Below are 14297 nucleotides of genomic sequence, written 5' to 3' on the forward strand. Positions count from 1 at the left end.
GAGGCTGGCGCGGCGCATGCGCAGCGGGAGGGAGGGGGAACAAAATCCCCGGGGGACGACCGCAAGGCGCCTGCGCGGCGGGAGAGGCGCACGTGGCTTTCCTCCGCCGCCGCCGGGTGGTCTGGCTCCTGCTCGACGGGACGGAGCCGAGGATGGATTGTTGTTGTTGTTTTTAATCGATTCGTTCGGTTTGATTGGTTCTTATTCGATTTGCACCGGCGTTTCTCAAGCTCGGATCCCTTTCAGAAGGGTGGACTCCAACTCCCAGAATGCCCCGCGCGTTCTGGCAGTTGAAGCCCCACCCCCCCTGGTGCAGAGAAGAGCCGCCAAGACGATCAGGGGGACTATTGGAGGCTAAAGCAGGGGTCTTCAAACTTGGCCCTTTTATGACTTGTGGACTTCAACTCCCAGAATTCCTCAGCCAGGCACGCTGGCTGAGGAATTCTGGGAGTTGAAGTCCACAAGTCATAAAAAGGGCCAAGTTTGAAGACTCCTGGGCTAAAGCATAGAAAGAAGGAAGGGTGGCTGGGATTGGGAATGCCTAGGCTAGTCTTAACGAAAAAAAAAGGACTAGGATAGCAGTCTTCCAATATTTGAAGGGCTGCCCCGAAGAAGAGGGGGTCAATCTGTTCTCCAAAGCACCTGAAGGCAGGACAAGGAACAATCTTAACTCGGGAGGTCTTCAAACTTGGCCCTTTTTATGACTTCTGGACTTCAACTCCCAGAATTCCTCAGCCAGGCGTGTCAACTTCAACTCCCAGAATTCCTCAGCCAGGCGTGTCAACTTCAACTCCCAGAATTCCTCAGCCAGGCGTGTCAACTTCAACTCCCAGAATTCCTCAGCCAGGCGTGTCTGACTGAGGAATTCTGGGAGTTGGAAGTCCACAAGTCAAAATGGCCAAGTTTGAAGAGCCCTGATCTAACTCTTTGCTGACTGTACTGCTCAAATATATCCAAATGTAGGCAGGACAAGAAGCAACAGATGGAAACTAATCAAGGAGAGAAGCAACCTGGAACTAAGGAGAAATTTCCTAACAGTAAGGACAATTTACCAGTGGAACAACCTGCCTCCAGAAGCTGTGGGTGCTCCATCCCTGGAAGTTTTTAAGAAGAAAGTGGACGGGTTGGACTAGAAGATCTCCAAGTTCCCTTCCCGTCTAGTCTAGTCTATTCTTTCCTATTCCTATTCATCTTAAATGCACTGAGTGTCAGGTGCAAGAAGTCAGGAGCCAGGATAGAGTTCAAAAGTATTGTAACTTTATTTCATACTATCTATAGGCAAGAATCTGAACTACTAACGGTCCAGGAGAATTGGCACCAGATAAGAGTCTATAGACTCTCAAGTGGGGCTGGATTTAGCCCTTTTAGAAGGGGGCAGATAGAGATTCCAAAAATGATGATGCATTTGACCCCCACCCTTGGGTTCAACCCACTCATCTCCTACACTGAGATTGAGAACCATTGATTTATACTGATAATTTATATGTTGCCCAATTCTCAGTGATGACCTATCAGTTTGCACTAATTCCAAAGAGGGTTGACATCTTTGTAGTTAGATGTTTGCTGGGCATGATGGAATCCTGGTTGATTCATGCTTAAGTAAGCCCTGGTGCGTTGGTCTTGGCATGGACATAAGCCATAAGCCTGGCTGGGGAGATCTGGGAGTCGAAGTCCAGCCCTCTTGAAACGGTCAAGTTTGAGAAATGCTAGCTTAGAACGTAAACGTGAAGTAAGGTTTTTCAACGGCCCCTCGGGATTTCCTGCAATATAACGTGGGAAAGTTTTCTTCGCATTTGCGGGGACGTCTCTTGACCCACTGGTTTTCTGGCCAAAACAACAGGGCCAAGGCTCAATTATTATTATTATTTTTGCCATTCCATCTGCATACCTTGGAGCTTCTTGTTAAAATAAATAAACAAACAATGGGGGAAAGAGTTGTGTTTGCAGTTATTTGGGCCGGGTGGGTGGGTGGGTGGGTAGGAGGGATGTTAATGGTGGGAAGAATGTGGGGGTCCAGCATTTGCTTGTGATTCAGCCGCCAACAATTAGTGTGACACTGCTGCTTTTCATAATATAATGATGAGAAGCTGTCCTTAAAACTCCTTAAAAACGACTCCTAGAAATAACTTGCAAGTCTCTTGAACAGAGTTTTAACAATCTGCAGGCAACCAGAATAGGATTTTACTCCTGTACTCTTGGTGCTCTCTCGGCTGTGTTCTTGGCAGATGTTTAATTACCCAACTAGGTAACATCATCAGTGCTAGTGAGTGTGGGGTTTGCTGATAGATAACTAATGAAGTTAGCTAGTGGTTAATGAAACGTCGGCAAGAAATGAACAAAGCTCAGAGCATCAAGAACGCCAGAGTCCTCCTCCCTCCTTCTCCCCCATCTCCTCTGCCAGAAAACCACCACGTTCAGACAGTATCAAGGACCCCGCAGTCTTCTTCTTCCTCCTCCAATCCCAATCCTTTCCAGCACCGATGATGCTAGCTAGTTGGGTAATGAGACTTCTGCAAGAAAACAGCCAAGCTCAGAGAGCACCGAGGATCCCACAGAACTCCTCCTCCTCCTCCTCCTCCTCCTCCTCCTCCTCTTCCTGCTCCTCCTCCTCCTCCTCCTCCCTGCAAACCTCATTCTCTTCTAGCACTGATGATGTTACCTAGTTTGGGTAATGAAATGTCTGCAAGAAAGCCACCAACTTCAGAGAGCACCAAGGATCCCACAGGACTCCTCCTCCTCCTCCTCCTCCTCCTCCTCCTCCTCCTCCTCCTCCTCCTCCTCCTCCTCCCTGCAAACCCCATTCTCTTCTAGCACTGATGATGTTACCTAGTTGGTTCATGAAACGTCTGCAAGGAAACCACCAAGCTCAGAGAGCACCAAGGACCCCACATTTCAACCCTGAGCTATACGCATTGGTACACCTGTACTTGTAAACTCTCCATTTTGGGATACCCCCTAACAGAAGGTGTTCCTACACTACCATGTACACTAAGCCATCGTAGGTTTAAACCATAGTTTTGTTAGCTGTCCCACCATTGGCAGTGTCTATATAGGATGCTAAGTCCTGATCAGGGTGCACAAACCACAGGGGCTAGATTCCCCGCCCTCCCCTCTTCCGGGTGAAGCCCAATGCATGCCAACCACATGAAGGGGACCTGTAGACCTATGGAGGGAGGGGGGCGGGGCGGGTTGCCCTCCAAGCCCCAGCAGTGCTAAAACACCATTCCAACAAATGAATTCTAAAGCAGTTTCAAAAGACAAGGCCGGACAAGCACAAGGCATGGAATTTATTATTATTATTATTATTATTTTAATTGATTGCAATGCGAACAGGCATAAGTAATTTTTTTCCTTCTTTTTGTTTTAGTTCCATAAAATCAGATCGAAACTATACATAAAGGTGCATGCTTGTAGAACAGTGTGGATATCTTGCAAACATGAGCAGGAAAGTCAGTCCGTGAGAGAGGTGCTGAGCACGTTATACAAATGAGAGATTTTGCAGCATCCAGAGCTCGGCGGTCGAGGAAGGAAAAAAAAATGGGGGGGGGGGCGGCCGCTTGAAGCATTGTTATGATCGAACACAGCTCCTTCCTTCCCGAGAAAAGGGATTCCTGGTGCAGGGGTGGGCTGGGCTGGGATGCTTGTTTCCCCAGAGGCTATGAAATCATGCAAGGTCTCCTGCTGCAGCAGGGGGTTGGACTAGAAGACCTCCAAGGTCCCTTCCAACTCTCTGATCAATTGCTCTGCCCACCTGCGTTGGGAAATGCAACCGGGATTTGATCATCAATGGGGGGGAGGGGGCAGCCACCAATAAAGTGAAGGCACAGGGGGAGACAAGGTAAAAGAGGACAGGAGAGAGGCGGGGGGGGGGATATGAATTTGCCGGGAAAACATTTCAGCACGGCCTGTGTTATAAAGCCGCCGTTTCCAGCCCAAACCGAGGTCTTCCTTCAGCCCGCAACACCCCACCCCCCCTCATGGCACTCTAACCTGTTGCAACTAACAGGGCAGAATCCAGTTTGCCCAGTCCACGCAGCCGTTTTGCATTGGATAAAACCTGGATTAGACTGCTTGTTTCTCCTCCGTTGGGCACCACCTGCGCAAACTGAGAATCCTGCCCTTGCGTCGGAACGGACACGCTGTTTTGCTCCATGGAGGTAGTAGACACGGCCCTCCACAGTGCCAAAATGAAGCACGGTTGTTCACGACACAGTGGGGCTTTAACATGCTGGAACAGGAAGGCGGTGTGTGTGTGGGGGGAGAGAGTGAAAATCTCTGCTGTGAAATGGTTCTTCGCTTTTGTCCATCGTCGTGGTGGCAGTACACGAGGAGTGGGGGGAAAAAACAATAATCAGAGCCGCACGAGGAAGATTAAAAAGACTGTAAACATCGTTTGGTTCCTTAATTTCAGGGAGGAGAAAAAGGACGCAACAGGCGAAATGGACGAGGTCCCTTACGTAGCCTTTTTCCAACTTTTTGATCCTCTCTTTTCAGGAGCATTCAAGGAACATAAGATTTGTACAACGGACTAAGCGGAGTCCAGCCAGAGCCATGGATAAAATATATACGTAGATGATACAGCAAGCCGAGGCCAGCTCCGTTTCCTCTTAGCAGCAAAGAGCAGCCAGCAGCTTAGTCACTTTTTCAGGACAATTCACCTCGGCCAGCTCGTCACAGGAGAACTTGCCACAGGACAATTCAATGCTGCATCAATTCATCATTTCATTCAGTTACTTTTATTACTGGTCACCCTGTTTTCGTCAAAACTATTGCAACTCTGCTTATTTCTGGATTGACTTGACTTTATTGTTATTGTCGGCCACGGTCCCATCCAAATGAATTTAACTTTTTATATTTGCTGAACTGTCCTGCAAGAGGTCCCACAAAAAGCCCCAGGTCTTTTTGGCTGTGATTCTAGAAAATTTTACTTGGTGAGTTGGCCATAGCGATTTGGCCACGGTGAGGTGTCCCGTTCCATTTTCAACAGCTGTCCTTTTGTTTTGTTTTGTTTTTTTAAAAGATCTAACTGCAAAACTAAAACTAAACACAACGGTGGCCCAGCTCGGATCAGAACCACCAATAGATGGGATAGGAGAAGCTACTTCCCTCCCCACTCTCCTCGGATATAGGGGAAGGGGGGCAAAATAGAAATAAGAGAACAAGAGTTGCAGCTGGAATGGATCCATTTTTTTAGCCACTCTAGCCTTCCAACTGCTTTGTTGGAAGGCTAGAAGGGATCCATAACTTCAAAGGACTCTTTCTATCCAGGTCCAAATGATTCAGGGAACCACGTTTAAAATCAGTGAACTATGACTGACCTTGGTTAGAAACATAGCTTAACATTTCAGGCTTGGCAAGTTGTCGGCTTAGTGAGTTGTGCAAATGCTAAATTCCTTGGCGGATTAGCTGATGCTCATCGATGGTCTTAGCAATCTTCTTTTCTTCTCAGGCGCTTCCCTCATTTGATTTCTGCTCAATTTTTTTTTATTTTATTTTTTTCAACCACAGAACAGACTGATAATTCATAGAGGAATACAAGTAAGGTAAACATACATACAGGAACAGCTTTATGTAAACTCACAATTAACCGGCTTGCGGTCCAGACATCCAGTGATGTGGCTGCTTTAAAAGGCAACATCTATGCAGTTGAGTGTCTATCTGGGGAAACGCTGACATGCTAACACAGTGCAAGACAAGATATGATCCTATCACAGTGTGGTGGTTTGAATTTTTTCTCTTCTTTTTCACTTTCTTTTTTCTTTTTTAAATATATATATTTTGAAGGCAACAAGCTATATTTCTTCTTTGATCACAAAGGCATGGTACAATCAAGAGTTTAGGAAGGCATAAATGAGGACTGAACTAGAATGGCAATGTACTAGGGATTAAAATGCCTTCTTAAAATGTAGATGACAGTGCAGAGAAATTTAAAAAAAAAAAGGTCTTAAGTTCACAGAGGCAAAAGTGGCCAGGTCATTTTCCAAACAAACCATGGTCTCAGAATGTAGCGCCATCTATCAGGATGTGCAAATTTAACAAATGGCTGACTAGGATGTGTTTTAAAGCCCGCATCCAAAGTGGCCAGTTAATTTCCCAACCCAACTACCTACAAGTTCAATGTCGGTTCAAATACTGGATTACTCCAAGTATTAGTTTCTCCTCCATCTCCAACATCCACCCCGTTTAGTAGTTTCTCCCCAATGAGAGTTACAATTGCTGTAAACTGCTATGGAAAAATAATGCACCAAAAACGTGATGGGCTTTGCCATGAGCCCTTTCGCATATCCTAGCCCTCCCCCTTCCCCATCTCTACCACCTCCCTGAATGCTAACTGCCAAATATGCACAAATTGTTTTGGATATTTGACAAATCCGAAAGTTAGAGGGAGGGGGAGGGGAAATAAGGGGAGGGAACCATCCACAAGGATGAAAGCATCCTCAATTATCTTCCCCATTTCCAACCTCCCTGGAACTGATTAATCCAGCCATCGATTTAGGGGTCATTTGGCAAAGAGGCTGAAAAGGACCCCCTACACACATACACACACACACGCACACACACACACACTTTGAAGCTTTTTGCAAAGATTGTGGGAGCCTCTCTCTCTGGCTTGTATCTATGGTTCCACAGAGTTGGTCTTTGGGCAGCGTCCTTGTTCTCTCTGCTTCTCTAGCCCAGGGGGCTCCGGTTTTGTCTATCCAGCATGAAGGCAAAACAATTTCAGAGTCATTGGGAGGATTTGCTGTCCATTCCTCATTTCGGGCGTCTTTCCACCCCTCGTTAAATCCCAAGAAGGCAGAGCTGGGGTACCATTGCTTCTCGGCCAAATCCTTTCCGGCTTGGTGGCCCCTGGGTTTTGTAAACTTGCAAGGGATGGGAGAGAAGGAGGAGAGCCCTATAGAACACAGCTACATTAAGACAGTTCGAAGGGAACGCAGCATGCTCAGAAGGGGGACTGGGTGGCTGCCTTCACAGGGGGGAGGAACCCCGTGTGAAACAGCAGCCGGAGAGGCTGCACACGAGCAGAGATACAGAAAAAGCAGGCGTCGGCCCTTTCTCCCTTTCTCTCTCCCCCCCGTCACCCCATTTGCAAAAGACAACGGAACAAAAAAAGAAAGCGAGCAAATGATTTTTGAAGCAACTCGTGCTGAGTGGACGGGCAGAGATTTGGGCAGAGCCCCAACCTTCTACATCGGGCACGCCGCCACCGCCAGCCGGAGAAAAACCTGGTCCTCCAACCCCGAAGCCCCAAACTTGCAGAGAATGGATCGCTAAAGGAGGGGGGGGGTTCATGCAGCCCTCGGAAACGGCCTTGCCCGCAGCAAGAGGGAGGATGAAAGAGTGTGGCTGTGCTTTTTGTTTGTTTGTTTGTTTTGGCGGGAAAAAAGCCACGGCAAGGTTGTTAAAAGCCATCGACGCTTCAGCAGGGTTGCTCCAGAGAGGAGGCCACAGGGCGAGAAAAGAAAACGACCACAGGATGGGATGGGGGAGGGGAAGGTGTGTGTGGAGGAGAAAGAGAAAGAACTCCATCGTCCATTCCTTTATCACCCATCAGTGCATCAGTAGCAACGCTTCCTTCAGGACACAATGACCGGACGAGACACAGAAGAGCAAAGGTCGTGGACGGTCGAATCCCTGGAGGAAAGGAGTGGATGCCCAGCGGTCAGTTACAGGGTCCAGCCCCCCTCAGCCTGGAACCGTCCAGCAGGAGCTGCTGTGACCGGCCTGGCCTGGCATCCCACCTCAGGCCCACTGTCCAGATTAGGAACCAAACACCCTGCAAGAAAGCTGGCAGTTAGGACTGGCGCAAGAGTTCCTCTTAGCATTGGCTGGTCTCCAAATGCTGAGTGGGGGGTTGGGGGGTGTCAGGCTTGTTTAACACTTGGAAATCCCAGAGCTGTCAGTTAGTTAGAGGAGCCCCCCCTGCAAAAAAAACCCCCAACCAATAGGATTCTTCCTTTTTAACTCCCACTTCAGTGAGGAGCTACGTTTACTGCTCAAAGCTTACCCTTTGCACCGAGAGCTTGCAACGTGGAGCTGCTTCTTAATCGTTCATTTGGACAAACTGCATATAAAGAGGATCTAAATCCGGCCAGATTTTTTTGGTTGCTTTGTTTCTTGTTTTTTTTTTTACAAATAACTCAAAATAGCGAACAGATCCGACACACAATGTTATCCCCACAACAACCCTGTGAGGCTAGTTGGGCTGAGAAGGGTGGACTGGCTCAAAGTCACCCAGCTGGGTTTCATGCCTAAGGTGGGACTACAACTCCCAGCTGCCTGGTGATTAGTCCAAAGTTACTCAGCTGGGTTTCATGCCTAACGTGGAACTGGAACTCACCGTCTTCTGGTGATCGCTCCAAGGTCATCAGCTGACTTTGGTACCTAAGCTGGAACTAGAACTCACTGTCTCCTGGTCATGGCCCAAGGTCACCCAGCTGGATTTCATGGCTATGGCGGGACTAGAACTCACCAGCTCCAGCTTTCTAGCCTGGTGCCTTACCGGCTCGATCAAATTGGCCCATATATTCTGCCGTGCTAGGAATGTTCAAAATACAGGTGGGACCCAAGTGAATTTCTCCACCAAATCTGTGGGCAGAAGGCTCCTCAACCAGAAGGACTCTGGGAGAAAGAGAATTCTCCAGGTGTTTTAGCTCCTTCCCCAAGGACGTAATTCCTTCCAGATTTCATCCCTTGAGATGCAAAGGAGTGTGGGAAGGCTGGGAGAAGATCGGGCAATGTAAAAACAGGACATTCACATGCGTTCGTGGGTCATCTCCTCACAAAGTAAGCGCAAGAAGGCCACACTCAAGAGAATGTCTGCAACCTTCTCTTCTGCTCTGGAATAATTTCTAAAGCAAAACTCTTGTTTGTCAAAGTATGTGAGATCTGGTAGAAGAAACACAGAACATTTTCCAAGCCATCTGCCCACCTACACTGGCTATGAAAGTTGAGCAGGGTGCCACTTCACCACTCAGCCCTCTAAACTATTAAAAGTGTCTATTTTTTTTTCTTCACCTCACATTTTGAGAACCCAGAAGCCCAGGTTCTTAGAAGGAACATTTCACAAAAGCTGAAAAAGGCACTCACTCGTCTGTGTCTTTTTTGCTTTCCTCGATGTGCGCAATGGACTCAGACCGGAGGCGGTTGGTCACTTCGTATGTGCGCAGAGTGACTCCAAAGATATCTTCGTGGTATCGGTTGTCGTCCTGCAAAATGATGTGTTTGTGGGGTCGAGAGAAAGAGAATCAGAAAAGAGAGAGAGAGAGAGAGAGAGAACAGAAAGAGAGACAGAGACAGAGAAAGAGAGAGAGAAAAAGAAAGAAAGAAAGAAAGAAAGAAAGAAAGAAAGAAAGAAAAAGAAAGAAAGAAAGAAAGAAAGAAAGAAAGAAAGAAAGAAAGAAGAAAGAAAGAAAGAAATGGAGGGAGGGGAGAGAAAGAGAGAGAGAAAGAGAGAGGGAGAGGGAAAGAGAGAGAGAAGAGAAACAGAGAGAAAGAGAGAAGGAAAGAGAAAGAAAAAGAGAGAGAGGAGAGAGAAAGAAAAAGAAAGAGAGAGAAAAGAGAAATGAGAGAGAGAGAAAGAGATAGAAGGAAAGAGAGAAAAAGAGAAGAGAAACAGGAGAGAGAAAGAAAAAGAAAGAGAAATAAAAAGAAAAAGAAGGAGAGAAACAGAGGAGAGAGAGAGAGAGAGAGAGAGAGAGAGAGAGAGAGAAAGAAAAAGAAAGAGAAATAAAAAGAAAAAGAAGGAGAGAAACAGAGGAGAGAGAGAGAGAGAGAGAGAGAGAGAGAGAGAGAGAGAGAGAGAGAGAGAGAGAGAGAAGGAACACAGAAATCAGGATCAAACTCCAGTTGTGGGCAGAGTTTGCTTGGAATACTGTTTTTTAACCACTCTGCCACCATGGCTCTATATAGGAAAAGTTGAAACACATCATGGGAATGTTGGCTTACCCTCAGCTTGCTAATGAATGCAACGCCCTCCTCGGCTGACAGCTTCCCCTGCTCCCGAACAATACTTTGGATGGTCTTCAGCACATCTCCAGCCATGGTGACATCACCGCACACGTAGACATGACCACCCTTCTCCTTCAGGGCTTTGTAGACTGAACTCGCCAATTGCTCCTGGAGGATGTCCTGCACGTATTTCTATAAAATGGAAAAAGACGAAGAGCTTTGTAGCACATCGGCAGAGAGTCCTTGACCGATGACCACAATGGGGGCCAGAATTCCCATTGCTAAGCAGGGCAGTTGTTAAATGAATCACACCAGATTTGACAACCTTTTGTCCTTAAGCGAATCGTGCAGTCATTCAGCAAATCCAGCTTCTCCTGTTGACTCTGCTTTTTGACGGTCTCTATGGAATGGGGTGTAGACGTTGTTCATCTCGGTGTGCTTGTTGATGGCCAACTTGTCTTAGCGACAGACGTTTAGGCAATGATCAGGGGAACCTGCTCAGGGTGGGCTGTGGATAAGGTGAGGTGACTTACCTTTGGTTTATCTGGTTCACGAGAATAGGCTGTGAACAGCTCTTTGAAGACCCCACTGCTCTTGGCCAGCAAAGTCTCTTCTTTGTAAATGTGATCAATCTTGGATTGTCGGCAACCGAAGACTAGTGTCATGGGGCATGGTTTCAGCCCTAGTGAGAAGATTGGGAGAAGAAAAAGGGTGTTTTTCCCCCTTACCAGCCATCCTAGTAGCATACATAAGACCTGTGTTCATATTTAGAAGACAGAACATTGAACAATAGGGTTGGAAGGGACCTAGTCCACCCCCCACACACACACACACTTGAGCAGGAGACCCTATACACCATTCTGGACAAATGGCTGTCCAGTCTCTTCTTAAAAACCTTCAGTGTTGGAGGACCCACAACTTCTGGAGGCAAGCTGTTTCACTGATTAATTGTTCTCACTATTTCGAAGGTAACAAAGTCCACATTTTGGACAGAGAGGACCACTGGTTGGAAAGAGGGGTCAAAGAGGCCATCTAGGTCAAAACTGGACAGCGCTCTCTCAACAAAGAGGGAGGGATGTGACCTCATCTATCTCCAGTCTACCACACGGTCTTTTCAGCAGTGCCAAGAAGGCTCCACACCCATCTGCACTACTCAAGTGACCCTGAGGACACAGATAAACCTCCAGGTGGCCTCAATGACTCACTAAAAGGATGCAAATGACCAGCTGTCTGCAAGGAGTATAAATCCTTCCACTCCCCACCATCCAGTCAGAGCTGAAGAAGCTTCTTGGATGAGAAGCGAAACGTCTTCAAAGATAAAACAAGAAAGTCCAGTTGCTCTTGTGAAAAAGCATCTTTGGGACATCTTTTAGCCCATTACCCATGTGTGCCAAAAGATATCCTCTTCCTAAAATCAGCTCGTTTGCTACTATTGCATGCCTATCCATCCACTTTCCCCAAATTAACCAACCTTTATGTTTGAGATCAAAGAGCCGCTGTTGCCAGAAGCTCCGAAAAGGTGCAATCCCAGTCCCGGGGCCAACCAGAATGCAGGGAATCTGGGGATCTTGTGGCATGTGAAATCCAGGTGCTCTGGAGAAACAAAACGGGAGTTTCGCTGTCATCACACAAGTTGGCTTCCATCTTCTTGTATCATAAAATCATGAAAAGTAGACTAGTAGAATGCTTCTACTAGCCACTGCTGAGAAGGTCAGAGGAAGACCATATTCCACTCTGTGGGATCTTTTTATACTTTTGGTGCCTTCAAGTCAGGGTTGACTTGTAGCAAGTCCCTGAAGCTTTCTTGGCAAGGTTTTTGGAAGTGGCTTGCCATTGCCTCCTTCCTAGGGCTGAGAGAGAGGGACTGGCCCAAGGTCACCCAACTGGCTTCTAAGGAGTAGAATTCTTGACCTCTTGGTCTACACCAAACTGGCTCTCTTGCGGAATCTAGTTGCAAAAAAGAAAATCACAAAATCATGATCCACAGAGTGACTGAAAGTCTAGGCCAGGGGTGCCTGTGGGCCGGACACGTCACGACGAAACCGCGCCCACCCCATTGCCGGCAATGGGGAAAAAGCTCGGATATGTCACGCAACGTCACATGACGTCATGAGTTTGACATGCCTGGTCTAGGCGTTGCCTTATCAGTGTGCAGTTGAATTTCACGTACCTCAATGCATAAGATCGCAACCTTAAATCAATTAAGCCTTACAGGCTTTAGAGCAGGGCTCTTCAAACTTGGCCCTTTTATGACTTGTGGACTTCAACTCCCAGAATTCCTCAGCCAGGCACGCGTGCCTGGCTGAGGAATTCTGGGAGTTGAAGTCCACAAGTCACAAAAGGGCCAAGTTTGAAGAGCCCTGCTTTAGAGCAATGCTTCTCAACCTTGGACACTTTAAGATGCAACTTCAGCTCCCAGAATTCCCAGAATTCTTAGGCTTAGAGAGCTCTGAAGGTGAAAGAGGCTATTCTATTTTAATCTGAAGTAAAAGACCTAATAGCCATACGACTATTGCATGAATATACCCAGAGAGAGAACGCTTCCAGTATCCCTAGGGAATTGATTCTACTGTTGAAGTTTTTGAACAACCAGAATCTCCCGTTATAACTTAAGAACATAAAGTCACTTTTTCTGAGGCTGTTGTAACTTTGAAGCATCATTAGCTGAACCGTTTAAGTCAAGGACCATCTGTAATGCAGTTTCTGCTTTGAGCAAGGCACATTTGGGAGCCTTCGGCCAAAGTTAAATCATGGGCAAATTGACTCCCAACATTGAGATCAACGTAGAGTAGAACCTGGAACTTGTGCCTGGAAACTTCAACAAGATTAACAACAGTTTGGCACCCAAATGCTCTAGTTTCATTTTCAAATCTTCACTTTAATCCCTTCTTACCCTCTAACGAAGCATGGCACCACCTCATCCTCCTGTATCTGGTTGAACCAGGAAGAACATACTCCGTGGTGTATTGGACCTTCCCCATCTAGGAAAAGACGCAGAAGGTGTTGGATAATATTTAGTGAGATTCCAATGCATATACAGTAATATATATTTAAAAAGAAAGTACTTGTCCACGTCCAACTTTCTAATGTTCAAAGTGGCCATAGGGAAGTAATCTACAAATACTCTAGAGCAGGGGTAGGCAACCTCGGCTCTTTTATGACTCATGGACTTCAACTCCCAGAATTCCTGAGTCAGCTATGCTGGCTCAGGAATTCTGGGAGTTGAAGTCCACAAGTCATAGAAGAGCCAAGGTTGCCTACCCCTGCTCTAGACAATGATACAATGGGCATCTCAAACAGGCTTGTGAAGTGTATAGATACTACATTTATAGTATTTTTTATGAATACAATATTTATGGTATCTACCTCACCCTTTTGGACTCTAATATGAAGCAATGCACAACCCAAATACACTGAAACAAACCATCTTCATCGTAACGGCAGTACGAGTTATTTGGACCTGAAAAGTAGATCTGTCTGGACCACGCGTCTTCCTTTGTCTCCTGGTTGATGTTCACCACAGGCTTCAAAACCAGCACCTTCGCCAAAGCAGGCCACCACATATGGCCCAGATGTAGCACATTTGTCCAAAATGGTATAGGGTTTCCTGCCTGAGCAGGGGGTTGGACTAGATGACCTCCAAGGTCCCTTCCAACTTTATTATTATTATTATTATTACATTCTGTAGTCCATCAAATGTGGGACTAGAGATGGCTCTCCTCAGGACTTTGCTTGTAATATGCTTTTATCTTTACACTTGGAACGAAAGACTAATCTCCACGGAGGACATTGTGCTTGGCAAAATTATGCCATTATCCTGGACTACAGTGGTGGCTTTGGGCTTGGAGACAAAGGCTAAGGAACAAAGAGCATTGATGAGAAAAACACCAAGGCTGGGTGAACATCAGAGATCTTTTCCCCAAAGGTCTCTCATCAGAGCAACAGAACCTCCTAGTGATCAGGAGAAACTCATCTGTCCAAGTGGAGCTCTCCATGGTGCTGATTTGTTTGAATTGACAGCTCTATTTGTGGGAGTGGTGCGAGTGTGCCCTCCCCTCGTACAAATGGAGCTTCGTGTGTGAGCGGAGGGTGCTTGCACTTGCGCACGAAGCTCCGCTTGTGTGAGCGGCAAACATTTATGCTCGCACGCAAAGCTCCCCTCGTGCGAGCAGAGGACGCTTGCCCTGGTCTGCGAAGCTCCGTTCATGCAAGTGGAGTTTCACGTGTGAGTGCAAGCACCCTCCACTCACACAGGTTGAGCTTCATGTGTGTGCGCTTGCCCATTTCTCCCGTGGCCGAGTTACGAACAGGCCGCAGCCCAGGGGTTGGAGACACGTGTCTTAGTT

General features: G+C 47.0%; 1 protein-coding gene across 4 annotated transcripts in view; it reads right to left on the bottom strand.

The window, feature by feature from the left end:
• Positions 1–3293: 3293 nt before the first annotated feature.
• Positions 3294–14297, bottom strand: part of NOS1 (nitric oxide synthase 1) — a gene marked incomplete at its 3' end in the record, with an annotated part of 134863 nt that continues 123859 nt past the window's right edge. For 2 of the 4 annotated variants that reach the window (XM_083373518.1, XM_083373519.1), the window contains exons 24-29: positions 12845–12932; positions 11423–11544; positions 10485–10633; positions 9949–10143; positions 9091–9209; positions 3294–7635 (exon numbers count right to left, since the gene is read on the bottom strand). In XM_083373518.1, coding sequence (XP_083229644.1) covers positions 7578–7635; positions 9091–9209; positions 9949–10143; positions 10485–10633; positions 11423–11544; positions 12845–12932 — 731 coding nt within the window. Of the gene's footprint in view, positions 7778–9086; positions 9210–9948; positions 10144–10484; positions 10634–11422; positions 11545–12844; positions 12933–14297 lie in introns of those variants that run through there. The other 2 variants (XM_083373520.1, XM_083373521.1) reach the window with 2 other exon arrangements.

Source organism: Vipera ursinii, assembly GCF_947247035.1.
Source record: "Vipera ursinii genome assembly, chromosome: 14".
Classification (NCBI taxonomy): domain Eukaryota; kingdom Metazoa; phylum Chordata; class Lepidosauria; order Squamata; family Viperidae; genus Vipera; species Vipera ursinii.